Source organism: Lemur catta, chromosome 1 (genome assembly GCF_020740605.2).
Source record: "Lemur catta isolate mLemCat1 chromosome 1, mLemCat1.pri, whole genome shotgun sequence".
Lineage (NCBI taxonomy): Eukaryota > Metazoa > Chordata > Mammalia > Primates > Lemuridae > Lemur > Lemur catta.
In genome coordinates, this window is record NC_059128.1 from 28,893,659 (window position 1) to 28,911,444 (window position 17,786).

At 37.7% G+C, this 17,786-nt stretch overlaps 1 protein-coding gene across 1 annotated transcript in view; it reads left to right on the forward strand.

Moving 5' to 3' along the window:
* LOC123647360 (synaptojanin 2 binding protein) overlaps positions 1-17,786 on the forward strand; it is a 34,587-nt gene extending 16,801 nt beyond the window's left edge. The window contains exons 2-4 of the mRNA XM_045564759.1: positions 1,554-1,690; positions 10,026-10,121; positions 12,411-17,786. Of these exons, the coding sequence (XP_045420715.1) occupies positions 1,554-1,690; positions 10,026-10,121; positions 12,411-12,545 (368 nt within the window). The 3' untranslated portion in view covers positions 12,546-17,786. The remainder of the gene's footprint in view (positions 1-1,553; positions 1,691-10,025; positions 10,122-12,410) is intronic.

The window sequence follows — 17,786 nt, forward strand, 5'->3', positions numbered from 1 at the left end:
GTATCTGTGATTATGGCTTATTCTTTCCAATTGCACCACCAAATTTTTGTTTTTTAATTGTTTCCAAACTATCTCCTTTCTCTTTACACTGTGGCCCTGAATTCTACCATTGGCTGACATTGAAAAAGCCCTAGGGAAATTCAAATTTCTTTTTCTTTTCTTTTCTTTTTTTTAATGCATAGGTAACTGTAACAATGGTTTCTATAAAGTGAAATCTTTTCCACAGCTTAGTTGTTGGTCCATGGAAATAGCACTGCGGTAGTCAGCTTGCTTTCTTGTTTTCTTTCTTTCTTTCTTTTAATATCTTATTTTATTATGATAAGAACATTTAACTTAGATCTACCCTCTTAACAGATTTTTAAGTGTACAATACCATTTAGGCACTATAGGCACAATGTTGTACAGCACATCTCTAGAACTTATTTATCTTGAACAACTGAAATTTTGTACCCATCTAAAATATTCAAACTCATAGAAACAAGGAAGAGAATTGCGGTTGTCAGAGACTTGGGAGAGAGGAAATGAGGAGTTGCTAATCAACAGGTAGTCAGTTTTTTCTACGTGAATAAAACTTGTCTGTCACTGTACCTAGGTATGTTCCTAATCCAAAAATCTGAAATCCAAAATACTTTAAACTCCAAAACTATTTGAGCACCAAAACGACGCTCAAAGGAAATGCTCATTGGATCATTTCAGATTTTGGATTTTGGGATTAGGGATGTTCAACTGGTAAGTATTAATATAATTCAAATATTCCAAAATCTGAAAAAATTCAAAATCCAAAACATATCTGGTCCTAAGCATTTTGGATAAGAGGTGTTCAACCTGTATGTGGTTGTTTGTACCTGAGGTAGAAAAGGAAGGAAGAGTGAATTTGGTGATTTAGTCATACCATGAAGCAGCAGAACCTTTCTGGTTCTGAGGTTTCCTGCCAACACCTATACCACTGCCCCCACCCCCCAAAAAAAATAGAAAAAAGCAATGAAAATCCCAAGACCACATCTTCTAAAACACTACCATCCATAAATTTTGTTAGGAGCTTGGGAGAAGAAAAATATGGAAGAGAAAGTATGGTTAGGAATCTCTTTTCCACTATATCAGGAGTTCATTTGATAATTGGTTAAAAAGCATAGCTTCTTTTCAAGAACACAGCTAACACTGTTACATTCCTGACATCAAGAATGTCAGGAATTGGGTCCTCTGAATGCCATCAACAGAATCGTAATCAATGTGAGTAGAACTTACATCATACAGGAATCATCAATATTCTTTACCTAAGTTCTGTATATATCTTTCTTTATATATTCAGCAAACCATGTTGATCACTGTGTTTGTATTTTTAGTCCTGCCTGATCTAAGTGGGCAACTCTGAGTACTCTTGACCTCTGTTGGTGATATTATTGACCTTGCTCATGGCTATCCACCAGCTACATCACAGTCTGCCTGCCAGCCTCATCTCCCCACTAGGCCTTTCCTCTCTTTCTCTAATCCTTCTCTAATCCCTTTCTTTCTTCTTCACCCCCATCTCTTTTGCTCCTCCATGATTTTCTCAGGGCTGGGCTTCAACATCGTCGGTGGGACAGATCAACAGTATGTCTCCAATGACAGTGGCATCTACGTCAGCCGCATCAAAGAGAATGGGGCTGCGGCCCTGGATGGGCGGCTCCAGGAGGGTGATAAGATCCTCTCGGTGAGAACTGGCTTCGGCCTTCTTCACTGTCTTTTGCTCCCCAGACCCTAGGTCCTACCCCCAACCCCTTCCTTGGGAAGCTTCCTGCCTGACTTTTTGGATCTGGAAATATCCAGATTGTAGAGCTGAATGGGAGGAACCTTGATCAGTCATCCTTTCCAACCCTGTTATTTGGCATGGAGGATATTTTCCTCATTTGAGAATCAAGACAAGTTAAGCAAAGAATGTGAAGTTACTTGCCCAGGTTAAAAAACACAAAGCAGGAAACGGTGAGGGACTGGTATGAGGGAAAGATATTTAAAATTCACAATTTTTATCTTTCTTCCATTATTTATCACCTCTTTTTGTCAATTAAAACACTAATGTGTTTCTTCCTTTGGGGGAATGTCAGCCCTTATAATTGGATTTAACTTAACTTACAAAGACACAAAGAAGGAAGGTTGGAATTAAGTATCCTTTTCAGACTCAGAGCTTTTTTCACTTATTTAGATAAAAAATTGGAATGCATCTTGATTTGATTATCTGTCCACTTGTGTTCCCATTTCATCCTGCTAATGTCTTTACTAAGACATTTACTACATGGTAATCATTAATTTTATTCTTTTCTGGAATTTCTCAAAGGCAGAGATGAGATCTTTGAAATCTTTTTTTTAACTTTTTATACCCTAGCATGAGACTTAAAGGGAAATTTGAACTAGGATAAGGCTTCTCATGGCAAAAGCTCCTACCTTCTTCTCCAGGGGTCCATGGTCTGAAGAGAAGAGAACTATTCCCTCTTTTCTCTTATGAATTGAATAGGGTAGGATAGCTAGATTGAGAAAGGGTTGACATAGATGAATGAAGTGCAGACTAAAAGAAGTCTTGATTATCAGAATTACGTATTAGTCTCAGAGACCTGATTTTGAACCTCCCTCCATAAGACAGATTCATCCCCCCTTTTTTTTTTGTCCCAGAGATAGGATCTCTTTCTGTTGCCTAGACTACTAGAGTGCAGTGGTGTCATCATAGCTCACTGCAACCTCAAATTCCTGGGCTCAGGCAATCCTCCTGCCTCAGCCTCCAGAGTAGCCGGGACTGTAGGCACATGCCACCATGCCCAGCTAATTTTTCTATTTTTTGGTAGAGATGGGATCTTGCTATGCTGCCCAGACTGGTCTTGAACTCCTGGCCTCAAGCAATCCTCCTGCCTTGGTCAGGTGGTGTCCACAGTGCTAGGATTACAGAGGCATGAGTCACCGTGTCCAGCCCAGTTAATCCCTTTAAAAATTTTGTTACTATAGCTTTGTTTTGAATTTTCCGCTTTGAATTATTTCTCATGCAATTTGATTGATCAGTGATTAAAGCCCATATGTGAGAAGTCTCATGGTCCTCTTATTTGCCGGTTTGTTGGACACTTCTTTCCCATCCAGCCCATTTGGTAGCCATACATGAAGGCACAGATACAAAGGAAAGTTCATTTGGCATCTTAATATTTGAGAGATCAAGCTTAGCAGTATGGTTCTGAACACTTCTTCAAGAAGACTTTATGACTCCACTTAGTCCCCAGAAAAGAAAAAAAATCAGAACAAGTAGTTAGTAGAGATACCTAAATTAACTCAAGAATGTTTCTTAAGTAAAATCCTAGCTTATATAATATAAGTATAGTATTTATATATAATATATATATAGTATTGTGGATGGCAGTATTTGAATCCTTCTTTTTTTTTTTTTTTGGGACAGAGTCTCGCTTTGTTGCCCAGGCTAGAGTGAGTGCCGTGGCGTCAGCCTAGCTCACAGCAACCTCAAACTCCTGGGCTCAAGCGATTCTCCTGCCTCAGCCTCCCGAGTAGCTGGGACTACAGGCATGTGCCACCATGCCCGGCTAATTTTTTCTATATATATTTTTAGTTGGCCAGATAATTTCTTTCTATTTTTAGTAGAGACAGGGTCTCGCTCTTGCCCAGGCTGGTCTCGAACTCCTGACCTCGAGCAATCCACCCACCTCGGCCTTCCAGAGTGCTAGGATTACAGGCATGAGCCACCGCGCCCGGCCTGAATCCTTCTTACTGACTGTTGGCTCTCTTCAGTCAATTAACGTTCTTGTAGACCCTATTTATTAATCTGTGAGATGGAGACAATGATAATCTACCTTTCATCCCAGGATAGTGAAAAATTTAGAAGTATTTCCTGTAGCTCCCAGGAGAAAGACATTCTTAAAATATGAATCAACTTGGCAATGGTACAGTAAGGAAAAATTGAGAATGGGTTATTAAAATAAAGGTATAGCATATACCTAGAATCTGTGCAGTTTAATATTTGACACATAGATCACATTCTCTTCACCTGTGCTCCATGGGTGAAGGACTTGAACAATATAGGGGTTAAGAAGAGTGCTGTATTATTTGAAAGCTTTAGTTAAAAGTAGATTATTGCAAAGTGAGGATGGTGAGAAGTCTTTTGAGCACTAACTACCAAGTAGCATGTTAAGAACTTTAAATGTCTGATGTTTAATATTATAGTAACCCTCTGAGGTGAGTGTGATTATTACGCCCGTTTTGCAGCTAAGGAAACTGAGGCTTGGTGAAGTCAAGCAGTTTGTCCAAGATCACACAACTAGTAAGCAGTAGGGAACTAAAACTTTGGTCTGTCTGAATTTGGAGCCTGTGCTCTTAACCAGTATACTTATGCTACCTCCTGAAAGGTAAATGAGAAGCTAGAATTAGTTATCCTAAAGAGAAAACTGCATAGTGAATTAATTGTAGATTGTATTTATGGTTAGATATAAAAACTGCATTTAGTCTTTCCATAAGAGTAGAAAAGGGGTGTAAACCTCAATGTGAAAGAATTTATTAGATATAAGCTGAGATGAGGAATCTCTTATGTGGGCCATTGCCTCACAGAGAAAAGAAATTATTGGAAGGCATCAAGTTTTAAAAAGGCCAGGCAGTAGTGATGGATGGAGAGAAATAAATGTCAATGAAGAGAAAAGTGGCCATCTAAATTGATAGCAAAGAGTTTACTTTATGAAAATATAAGAACTATAAGAAATATTACAAAGGTATGTTTAAGATATTAAATTTTACAAAGTTATATAAGATGCATTACAAAGAATTGTATTTTTATGTTCTAGCCCATTAAGGAAAAGGCATGGAAAAGAAGAGAGGGAAAAATGCCAGGGGAAGGAAAGGCAGAAATAGAAGACATAAGAAGGGAAATTAAGAAGACAAAAAAAAGGATGGAGCATGTACAAGAGTAAAGGCAGCAGCATATCCTCTCCACTCTGTCTAAGCCTACATTTCTTTGACTCCAATTTCCCTTCTAAGAGTTTACTCCAAAATTCTTCTTTCTGGATCCTATTCCTTAAGAAATATTATAAAACAGCTTCTGTTGTTTCACTCACCCATGACATCCGATTCCCTCTCTATCCTTAAGTGAACTGTCAGGACGTAACCATTAAATGTACCTAAGTATTCATTTATTATTGGCTTTGAAGTCTCTGTAAAATGATGCTAAATTATTTATTGGCCTATATTCCCATTTATTTTTTTATGGATTTTCCTATTCTCACATGGGTTATTTTTCCATGTTATAAATAAAACATGCCCCATTTTTTCCTAGTAACTTTTGGATACTGGATAATCAAACTAAAAATGTTTCTCTTCCTTAACACATATTCATTTTAGGTAACTAATAGAAGTATCATTAAATGATCTGTAAAATTCCTGTGAGTTTTTATTGACTATTAATTTAATCTTTCCATTCTCCCTAAATAATGCCCACATAGTATCTTGATTTCAAGTTCTAAAATTAATTAACTACATGAGTATTTTCCTCTTTCTCATCAAAAGTGAAATTTAATTTTTGTGATCACTGTGGATGATTTAAGCTAAAAAAGAAAAAAAATAAATTTTCTTAACTAATGAATGTAAATGATTTTTGAGGCCATGTTGCATCTAACAACCATGAACTAAAAACGTATATTAGCAATGGAAGAACAGACTTGGCGTTGAGATGAGGGCTAGAAATTCCTCACCCGTAGTTCATTTTGTATGTGTTGGTTGGTGAGGAAGGTTTAATACTGGAATAGGTTACTATGGAACCTGGGATGATTTTCTTTTCATTAAAAAAAAAAAAAAATGTAAACTGTCTCGGTTTCTCATTTTCCCTGTAAGTCTGCCACAATGAAGGGAGATGGATAGTCAAGAATAGTCAGTCTAATGAACATTATGTTTTTATGAAGCTTAGGGTGATGCAGCTGGTTATTTTGCTGCACAGTTGAATATTCTGTTTTAACCGAATCTATTATGTAGCAAAATGGCACAACTTGGGCCATTAGCCAGCTGCGTTTCATAATCTATTCAAGTACAATTCTTAATTTGGTGAATGAAATAGTTGGTTAGTCACCAACATTTATCAACTATTGTACTTGATGGCCTTCAGGGCACTATGCCAGGAGCTTTGGAAAGTTGCAAAGAAAATGAAAGATTGGTCTATGCTCTTAGCTCAGGAGTCAATGGGAAAGACTCAGCAGAAACCCCATTCAATCAGCTGCAGAGACATTGAAATACCAGGGCTGTTTGGACAGTATCTAGCCATGTAATATGAAAAATAGAGACATTTATTGAAGAAGATACAAGATACAAGAAACACTGTACATAGGACAATGACACTTCAGTCCCTTCATAGTAGGTACCTTGGGACCTCACACAGATCTCCCAGAGTCTCTAACCTAACCTGTACACATTCAGCATTCTCAGGTGTTCTGCTTATTATAGGCCTTCCAGAATGTGGATCACTTTCAACAAATTCTTGACCGTTTTGAAGCATTTGTGCTACACTTTTATTTGCACTGTACTCATTGCATCGTCTCCAAACGCCTTCTGAATCATCCGAATAGTTTCCGCAGAGAAATGTTCAAGCTTAACACAAAATTGCATGCAGATTTGTTGCTCTACTTGCTCAGTCATTTTGAATGCGATGGCCACACAGTACACATGCTCACTCAGTGGTGTCTAGCACCCCACTGAGTAGTACAGTGAAGGTGTCACTGTTCACGCATACACATTTCCAGTCCACTCTCCTTGGCTGCCAGGTTGCATCCATGTCAGGCAAACTGTTTTCATTATATTAACAATGGCTGGATACTTTCCAGATAGCCCTCGTATATAACAGAATCTGTCAGACAACGTACCTCTAGGGAAGTCTTTGCCTTCTCATCTGTCCATGTGCAGCACCTAGGCGTATGTCTGGCACAGAGTAAACATCTAATAAGTTAATTGTTCAGTGAATTAACCACTTCATTGTTATGCACTGACCTTTTTGTTTGGGCCTGATTAATTGGATCTAGATAATCTATTTTTTTTTTATTCCTTCAACTTTGATGAAAAAAGAGACCAAAAAAAAAAAGTGATTCATTTCAGGATCTTGGTAAAAAACTAAAATATCCAGAATATAATCTGAGGTCAATGCTTATTTAATTGAACCCATTCTTTCTCTATGCTTCTCCATCTGCATTTATATTAGAGCTCTATACTCAGAACTCCTACTTTAGGAGTTATTATTCTGAGACAATTCAAAATTCTTAAAACTAATTTTAACTCAGCTTATTTCATAAGGCAGGAAATAGGAAACACATTTTTAAAGACTGCTAACAACCAGAGTTAAAGCAAAAAAAATTTGTTTCCCTATCAGTTAACTATTAATAGAACAACACCATCTTGATTCTCTGAACATTCAGAGTCATCAAAATTTTCTAGCATGTTGCAAATCTGTATATCTCAGGTTCAGTAAAACTTACTATGCCATGAGTTAAGGAAGTTGAAGTAGCAAGTTAACAATTCTAGGATTACTCACCTGAGTACCTCTTGGTACTAAAAGTGAGGTCCAAGGACCAGCAGTCTGACCATCTCCTGAGAACTTGTTAGAAATGCAGCATCTGGCTGGGCACAGTGGCTCATGCCTGTAATCGCAACACTTTGGGAGGCCAAGGTGGGAGGATTGCTTGAGTCCAAGAGTAAGAGATGAGCCTGGGCAATATAGTGAGACTCCATCTCTGCAAAAAATGAAAAAATTAGCCAGGTGTGGTGGCACATACCTGTAGTCCCAGCTACTCAAGAGGCTGAGGTGGGAGGATTGCTTTAGCCTCGGGGTTCAAGGCTGCAGTGAGCTGTTATCACCCCATTGTACTCTAGCCTGGGCAACAGAGCAAGGCCCTATCTCTTAAAGAAAGAAAAGAAAAGAAAAGAAACACAGACTCTCAGATCTCCCCAGACCTACATAATCAAAATCTGCATTATAATAAGATCCCTTGGTGAGTCCCGTGCACAATGTTTGAGAACCACTGCCGTAGGTGTTTTTCAAACCTTTTAAATTATGACCTTAATAGGAACTATGTACATTTCCTATTCATCAAGTAAGAATGTGTATGTGTGTGTGTGTATATATATTTGAAACAAAAATTTAACAAAACAATGCTTTTCTATAAGTGATACATTCTGTTATTTTGTGTCTTCTTCTAATTTTGCTTTTTAAAAATTAAATACTAGTCCTGACCCACTGGATTGATTTCACAGACCCATATTTGAAAAATTACTACTCTAGTAAAGGGAAAATCACTGATGAAATCTGCAGATGCAAGGGAGGTAGTCTGGGAGTGGCGACCACTTAGAAGACTGTTCAGGCAGTTTAGGTTAAAACTAACTCAGACTTGAGAATCACTTGAAGAGCTTGTTAAAACGAAGGATGAAGCCTAAAAATTTATCTGTTTAATAAGTTCCCAGGTGACACTAATGTTGCTGATCATGGGACCACACTTTGAGAACCACTGGTCTATGTTAGTACTGATGGTGATAAAAAAAAGTGGATTCCATAGATATTTAGAGGTAAAATCTGCAGAAATTGGTGGTTAGTCACTAGGCAACTGGAATATATACAGCTGCTTAGAGGAGGTCAGTGTCGGAGAGCAAATTCAACTTTGGAGTAGACATTGTCAAGGGAGAAGGCCATAATCATGACATGTTTTATGGGGCTGTTTACCTTGGGCAAAGGATGAGAAATGGTTCTTTAAAAAAGAATTCCCTTTGTGTTTCTCAAAGGTCTCTTATTTGGGGTTTTGTTTTTTGAATAGTAATTAGAATAACTTCTCTTGTATTAGAATACCTTTAGGCTTAACTGGGAGGGTTAAAAGGCATAGTTGGTGTAACTGGCCTATACCCTTTGTAGCACCTTCTTTTGCCTATGTCACCAATGTCTTTCTTCCCTGTTAGCAGAAAGACTCAAATGAGGGGCAAGATTACACACTGAATCATTGGCAGGTGAAGCTGCTATCATAGTCCAGGCCTTTCAGCTTTGTATAATACTGAGATTATGTCAGTCAGGCTTTGTGTAGTTATGGCTTTTGCAGGGTGCACCCTGCAGTCATACTTCAGGGAAACGTGTGAAATTTATTATACTTAAATGTACAAAGTGCTCTTCAGGTGTTACAAGGGGTTATAATGATGAGCTGAGATACCACCTCTTCAAGTTACTTACAGTAGAATATAAGGTTATATAAGGCAGTTCAGTTTGAACTTTGAGATACATAGTATGGAGATTCAAGGAAGTATATCACATCTAGTGAAGTTGTCTAGAAAGGCTTTGTCAATCAAATGGCGCTTAACTAAATTGCTTTTTAAATTTTAATGCTACTTCAGTGTATACAAATGAATAAAAATATTAATACATAAATACCATATGTTTTTATACAACTCTAAGATTTTTAAAAATATAACAAAACTGCCAATAATTTACAGCATAAATGTGATAGATAGTGTGATATGTGGCTGAAATAAAATCCTTGTTCACAATGTAAATTTGTATAGGTTAGTGTTTTAAAGCGAAGGCTTTGGGGCCAAGCTACTTAAGTTTGAATTCTGGCTTTGCTACTTGCATTCTGTGTGCTTCTGGACAAGTTGCACAGCCTCTCTATACTTCAGTTTTATCACTTATAAAATGGGGTTCCTAACTTACAGGACCTGGAAGATCATGTTAGCTGTAGGGAATCAAGCTAATAATGCTCATGGAAGACATACAAATACAGTAACAGAATCCCAAGTGTCAAAATAAGACAGGCATAGAAGGTAAGAGAAAGAAGACACCACATTTTATTTTATTTTTACCTAGGTTCTTTTCAAATGGCCTGTGGAATGTCACTTCTAGGAAGACATAGCTTTGAAAATGAAAAAAGTTCTGAGTAACTTTGCCCATGCTCCTCACCCTTGGAATTTGCTCTGAAAGTTTGTTTTTTAAAAATTTGGACTCATGAAAATAAATTGTTGAATTATACCATTCTTACTATTTTTTCCTGCTGTTTTGACAGGTAAATGGCCAAGACCTAAAGAACCTGCTGCACCAGGATGCTGTAGACCTCTTCCGTAATGCAGGCTATGCTGTGTCCCTGAGAGTGCAACACAGGGTAGGTGTCACTTATAGCCAGAGACCTGGCTTCGGACTTTTGCTCCATTCTTGTGAATAACCTGGGGGTGTAATCTTCAGTGTTGTTTTTTTTGTTTGTTTTACTGTCACTCATTTGAAGAGCTTGTCTGACACAGGAAGGGGTCCTCTGGTACTTCTGCTTAATCATTAAGGAAATTCATAACAGTATGCTTGCAACCCAGGTTCTAGCTTCAAAGTAATATGCCTTAAAGGTAAAGCTTGACAACCAAATTAAAATAGACAATGAAAAACACAGAGTCAATTTTACTTTTTGTAGGGAAGAAACCATGTCTACTCTTGAGATCTTATTTATAAAACCAATTTATAGGCCAGCCTGTGGCTCACACCTGTAATCCCAGCACTTTGGGAGGCCAAGGAAGGAGGATCACCTGAGGCCAGGAGTTCCAGACCAGCCTGGGCAACATAGGCAGACCCTGTCTCTGCAAAAAAATTTAAAAACTAGCCAGGTGTACTGGCACTCACCTGTAGTCCTAGCTACTCAGGAGGCTGAGATGGGAGGAGCACTTGAGCCCAAAGGTTCAGGGTTACAATGAGCGGTGATTGGGCCACTGCCTGGGTGATGGAGCAAGGCCCTGTCTCTAAAAAAAAATAATAATTTATAAAACGAAACTCCACCTACAAAGATGATGAGTTTTCTGGTACCTACGATATGCTTTTTCCTATCACTGCCATGAACCCTTCACTTATCAAGTGGATGACCCTCTTGACCAAAGCTCTAGTGTTCCAAGGAGAGCTCCCGGAAAAAAGAAATGGAATTCAGAATTCAGTCAAGGCAGCACTTGTCCCTGTCTCTATTTCTTGTGTTTTATAATTTGGATGATGTGAAGGGAACCCTGGGTAGATACAATTCCTCCTATAGCACTGAGGATTTCTGAGTATATTCACAAGACAGGTTCAATATGCCTTTAAGTTGCTCCTTATTAAATTGGTACGCTGTTTTTCTTACTCAGCAGCTGAGTAAGGCTTCACAGGCTGAAGAAGATAGAGAGGACTCCTAAAAAAGTAGAGAAGGCAAAACATGAAAGATACCTGAGAAAACAACCAGGGTTGCAAGCAGAATCTGGGTGTAATGGATTAGTTAGCAGGTCAGTAAGAGACAGTATTGGTCATCAGCTGCTTCTGCCTTGGCTCTTCTGTGTTTCCAAAGCATGGGAGAACTATTCATTAGATAAAGACAAGTAAATATAGGCATACACTTCAGATACGATTACAGGTCTTTTTGAAGGTATGTGGGAAGTGATTTCCAATGTTCACTTTTTAGGAACCATCCATAAATCATTCTTAATAACGCAGACCCTTCTGCTCAGGAAATTGGCCTAGCCCTAAAAACTATGTCTTCCTTTTGAGCATGCCCTCTCAGGATATCTCTTCAGCAAATCAAAGATGTAGAGGTAAAATAAAGGGTATAATGGTAGTTCATGCAGTCTTCCCTTTCAGACTGAAGGGTCAGAGTTTTATGGATTGTTATGAGGAGCTTAAATCTAACTAGAACAAGATGGCAGCATAATTATTACAAGTTAGCCATTAAAAGTTGGTATTAAGAAGAGCCACCTTGAAAGAAATGACTGAAATGAAGACCATCCAGCCTCAAAAGGAAGGACTTAGGCAATAGAAAATTATAACCACTAGGATATAATTCCTTTTTACTTATTTACCTCAGAGTTTTTTTTTCTTTTACCTCTGTTCCATATAGGTTTCGCCTTTATCTCTGTCTAGTATTACAAACTAGGAGATGAAGGACAAGACCCCATTTTTGGAGGAAGTAGGTGCCTTCTGGGAATTGGAAAGCATTTTCAAGTGATGGCATTGCACTTATGTTGACATTGCCCAGATCTGCTTTTATTGCATTTTGATAGCTGATAATCTTTCTAAGTAAACATTTTCAGAAAGATCCCCATCCCCCCCAGCATTAGGCTTCATTTCATATCTTCATTTTCCTGATACACAAATAGCAAGGTGGGAGGCAGTACAGAAAGAAGTTATCTGACCTGACTTCAGGAGTTCCTTTAGGTCAGTAGCAGTTCGAGGTTAAACACCTCCCCATCAGACCTATTTTCTTTCCAAAGATTCTGTGACACAGATGCATCAGTTCAGGACAAAGAGAGGAATCCTTTTGCTAGGCAGTGCTTGGGATTACAGCTTTGGGTGGTCTACAGACTATAGACCCAAGTGATACATCAACCTGTACATTTCAGTTGTGATAAACACACAATAGTCACTAGAGTTAACATTTTTCTTTCTCTTGCAGTTACAGGTACAGAATGGACCTATAGGACATCGAGGTGAAGGGGACCCGAGTGGTATTCCCATATTTATGGTGCTGGTGCCAGTGTTTGCCCTCACCATGGTAGCAGCCTGGGCCTTCATGAGATACCGGCAATAACTGTGAAGAACTTGCTTTCTTTCAGTGTTCCCAATGAAGATACATTTCTCTTCCCCTCCTCCCCTGCCATTCTCCCATATCTTTTCCTCTCTGCGTAGCCAACACGTGATTTAAAATGACTGCTACCAACCCTGAACCTTGTTGTTCAAAATCTTCAAATCTTCATATTCTAATGGAAAAGTAAAGGTATAGTTTGAAGGAAAGCTGAAGAAAAAACTTGCCTAGAACAAATGAGGAGTTATATATTTTACTAGGACTTTCCATAGAAATTCAGCTACTACCCAAAGAGGGAAAGGTCCAGTCTTCCTGTTAACATGGGTGATACCTTTTTTCTTAGCTGACATGCCTTAAAGGCCAGCTGTGTGATATTAGAGGAAGAGAGGATTTTCCTTTTTAATGATCTTTCTTGGAAAGTTTTTATGGCCTTTATTTAATTTCTAACTACATACCTGGTGCCTATATCAGAGAAAGGAGAATGAGAAGAGCATTTTTACTTTTTTTAGAAAACAAATACATATGTGCACATACACATACATGATGATAGTATAATAGTGATGCCTATGGAGAAGTAAAGAGGTAAGAAAGCTACTCTGTAAAGAGATACTTGTGGAGCATGTATAGTAGGAATGAGGGAGCGAGCCTTAAAAGAGGATGTTCAGTCTGGGTCATTTAAAAAATAATAACTGAAGCGACTCATTAAAAATCTTAGAAAAACAGTATTTCTTATAATAGCAATGGTGAGGTAAGTTGCCATAATCCAGCTCTGCTCATGTCAATCTATTCAAAAAACTTTGAGGGGTAAAGGTAAATATTACCAGTATCAGGGCTATGCTAGTGACTTTTTTGGTACCTCACAGTCCTGTTAAAGAATTAGCTGGAACAATTGTGGTCAGGGCTATGGTGATGGGGCCACTCTAACCCAGCGAGAAAATTCAGAAAGAACAAAAGATAGTACCTCCAAGGCAGCACCTGAACCCTCTCAGGCTGTCAACCAGTCTTTTTGGTTTCTAGTAACAGGCAAAGCTGAGAGAAGGAACTGCCTCCCTGGTAGGGTGGGCATGAACTCAGCTCTGCTTCTGATTTAGTTAAAATGAGAGGGCCTGGATTGGTAGTTGTTTTTTTTTTTTTTTTTTGAAGCTGCTAAACACTGGTTATATCTTTTAATTAATAAGTTGTTTTGCATGAAAAGGGAGGAAAAATGTTTTATTTGCTTTAGGGGAGAGGGAAATTTGGTGGGTGCTTCACAGGGCCTGGAAGGAGGATATGGATGAATGGATACTAGGGAATACCAGGGACATTTGTGAGGCGGGAACCATCTTGTTCATGTTCATTCATTTAAGGTTGGTTTTAAGCACTAAGGATAGCTGAACCAAGAGAATTTTCTAGCTTTAAGAAAGTCATTTCCGTTCTCCAAATATACTGGCCATACTTAGGCCTTATATAATTTTGACAGCAAGATTATGAGGACTTTCCCTCAGGCAATGAATTCTATTCAATTTTTAGCATGGTTGCTCTGGTAACTAAACAAATGTTGATTGGACATCAGCTTTGTCAAAACATTTTACAAACAAGTAAAATGCATATCATCCATCCCAAAGGGCTTTTCAGTTCCAATCAGAAGAGAATGCTTAAAATGGAATTAGCCACACAAGCAGGACAGTGTAAGTTGGTGTCAAGTTCATATTGTAGAAAGCAAAAGAGAAAAGTTCCTGAGAACTGGGGCGTTTGAGAAAGTTCCATGGAGGAAGGAGACAAGTTAAGGACCCTTGAGAAGCTCATAGTCTAGTTCAGAGAATTCATAAACAAGTAAAAAGTTAATAATTGGAAATAATAATAAAAGAAATGGTACCATGCAGAAGACAATGCAGCAACAAAGAAGATACGCAGCCAACTATCATATTTTTTTTAGATATTCAGAAAAAGAAAGCTGTCACATAATGGCATCAGACTAGATTGGAAAGAGAAGGCTTTTAAGACTAAAAGGTCCAGTAAGATCAGGCTGCCTCTTAGTCAACTGTTGGTATTGGGAGAAACTTGCTTTAAACAATCCTGGCATAACTTATGCCTTTTAACCTGAACTGTTCAGTACCTTTGAGACTCACTCAGACAGCTGGACTCATGGTAGGTTCCACGGAGAAACACTGACAGTATTCCAGTTCTCAGTTCAACCAGCCACACTAAGGAGGCACAGCCTCTGGTGCCCGCTCTGTGGCTGAAGGTGCAGCTGCTTCCGTGGTGTGCATGCTTACACCTCCCAGGATTCTTCTCAGGATTGGACATTAACTCCTGAGAGGACTTTCAGACATGCAAAGTGAAACAAATGGCAAGCAGGAAAGAAAAGCTCTTTAGTTTTTTGTTTGTTAGTATATGTAAATAAAAAAACACCTATCCTATCCCATTGTTGGTAGAAGTTTTGCTTTGGTTGATAATAGGGACTCTGATGCACTTTAATAATTTAGATTGTCTCAGAAATCAAGTAGCATTTAAAGATCAATATATTAAAGTTTTAGGCAGGTACACTAATTCTGATTTTTACGGAAAACTAAAATTATCATAGATGAGGTATTAGGATCCATTATAGATTGTCAAAAAAATTCATGTTCTTTATAGATTGAATCTAATATTCCTGCCATTTTATAGATTGTAATAATGTTCCTACTACCTAATTATTATGTTCAAAGTTTTGAAAATAGAACAAAGATATTTTGAAAACCCTATACTTTAAAACATTTCTCTATATTTTTTATTCTGTATTGTATATAATTCCAATAAGATATTGTTTGCTTTGTTTCGATTTTCTTTTCCTGCAAAGTTTTAACTTCTGTGTTATTGATTTAACTTAATTAATTTTGCCATCTAGCCATGTATAATGGAGAAAAGAAGTTAATATTTGTTATTGTGTTCTATGTCAGGGACTGTACCAAACCTGAATTGGTACACTATTTGCTCATGCCTCACAACTCTGAGATTTAAGTATTGTTAGAAAGAGACTAAAGATGAGAGAATAAATTACTTCTTAGTAGAATCAAGACTTAAACTCAGGACTTCTGGTGCCAGCATCAATGATACTTCTTCACTGGTAGTGGTTCTCAAAGCAAGATTTCTGGACAAAAGCAGCAGCATTACTGGGAACTTGTTAGAAAAGCAAGTTCTTGAGCTTCATCCCAGACCTACTGAATCAGAAACTCTTAAGCGTGGCACCCAGAAATCTGTGTTTTAATAATCCCTCCAAGTGACTCTCTTTCATGCTAAAGTTTAAGATTCACTGCTCTGTACCGATAATTAATTGTCCCCTTTTCTCAGGTTAGAATCACCCAGAGAGCTTGGAAAAGTCCTTATGTCCAGGCTGCACCCCAGACCAATTAAGTAGGGATCTCTGGGAGTGAGACTGAGGCAGCAGTAAAATAAAGTTCATCAGGTATTCCCAGTGTCCAGCCTTAGTTGAAAACATTCTATGGCATTTAAACCTAGACACTATTTAAATCATTAAGTTATAGACAGACATTGCTCCAGCCAAAATGAAAAACTTCACTTGGGCCTTTCCAGAGCCCAGCTCTCTGAGCTTCTGTCCCAAGTAAGAAGTGGAACATTCTTTCCCTCCTGATTTGCTAAGTACTGATCAACCTACAGCAAAATGTATGATTAGTGAAAACTATGATCAGACTTACTCTGTTGTAGAGGTGAACTTTCTGTCTCATATTTAGATCTTGAATGTATTTACCACATAAACACATACAAAACTATCCTTTTTATCTCAGTCCACTTTCATCTTCTCTCTTTGGGCCTGAATAAAGACCAGAAAACTGATAGACAGCTAAAACGTATTGTAAGCATCATTACTGGAAGATTCCACAGAACAATCTGAGAAAGACCTAATATCAAATCCAATCAGATGAGTTCTGAGACTAATTCTAATAGTTTTAAACTAGGGACATATGTTTTTCGACAGTAAATAAGCAATTTTTAAAATATATTTAAGGAAGTGAAGCAACATACAGGACTATAAGGCTGTCAAGTACATGGGGAAGTAGATAGAGTTCATGTTGTTTCATGTAGAGCCAATAAAGATTGTATTCTAGTCAATTTTAGTGGAAATTTATCTTTGGACAGAGGGTTTTTTCTCTTCCTTTAACAAATAGCTAAAGAGTGCTTACTGTGTGCTAGGTGCTGAAGATACAAAGATAAAATACAGTCACTCTAAACTGAAATAACTCAGCATATTAGAGTGGGGGGATATTTATGGGTGCTCTTGATGTTAAAAGTATTTTTCTAACATTACCTAGAAGATTGAGTTACGAAGCTCTCTGCCTTTTACCTATAATAGGTTTAGTTTGGTTGCTATCCTGGGTTAATCCCTTTTTACTGTTTCTATTTTAATTGTAAATCTTTACATCCAAAAGGGCAATTATGATCAAAAGGAAGACAGTATTTTAAGGAATTCTCTGATCAGAACCAGATTCTTAACTGCTATAGACTCTCATGTGATGTTGATATTTATGTATAGAATACAAAGCACTTGATCTGCTTACCTGATGCACTTAATGATACTGTATAAAAACATATATCATAAGAAAGCATTGCTGCTTCTAAGGAATCAAATTATAGCAAACACTAGGTCTTGTTTCTAAAAGTTTTCCACAATGTTCATGTTCTTTTTCTTTTCACAGGGGAAAAGGGAAGGGTAGAGGGCTGAAATATGTTTTCTAAATGCAAGTCAATTATCAAGCAACTTTGCATTTGCTGTAATCATTAAATTTATTGACTAATCACAGGAAAATGGGATGATCCTTCTTCCTAGTGTGCAGATTTTCAAGTGGAGACACAGAATTGAATCCCATTTTAATCTTCTATCTGCAATGCTGATTGCATATGAAATTTCTACTGGATACATGTGCATTTTACCTCCAGGCTATGTTCTTCTAAAATTATTTTCCTTATGAAACTTGTTTTGCTGCCTTTGTACTTGATTCTAATGTCACATTACATCCGTGGATGTAAACAGCAGTCAGTTTCTCAGATCTAATAGAGCCCTATGTAGAGCAACTTGGAAGACATGTGGACATAAAACACTAGGGAATATCACTACAGATTAAATATGTTAATGAGCCATCAAAATCTATGATGATCTCTTTTAAGCTTTGCTATTTGATACCAGATAACAGCAAATGAAATAATAGAGTACCTAACTGTGCCTAGCCAGTGCCAGTATTGGCATTCAATAAAAACCTGTTGAATTTGTCA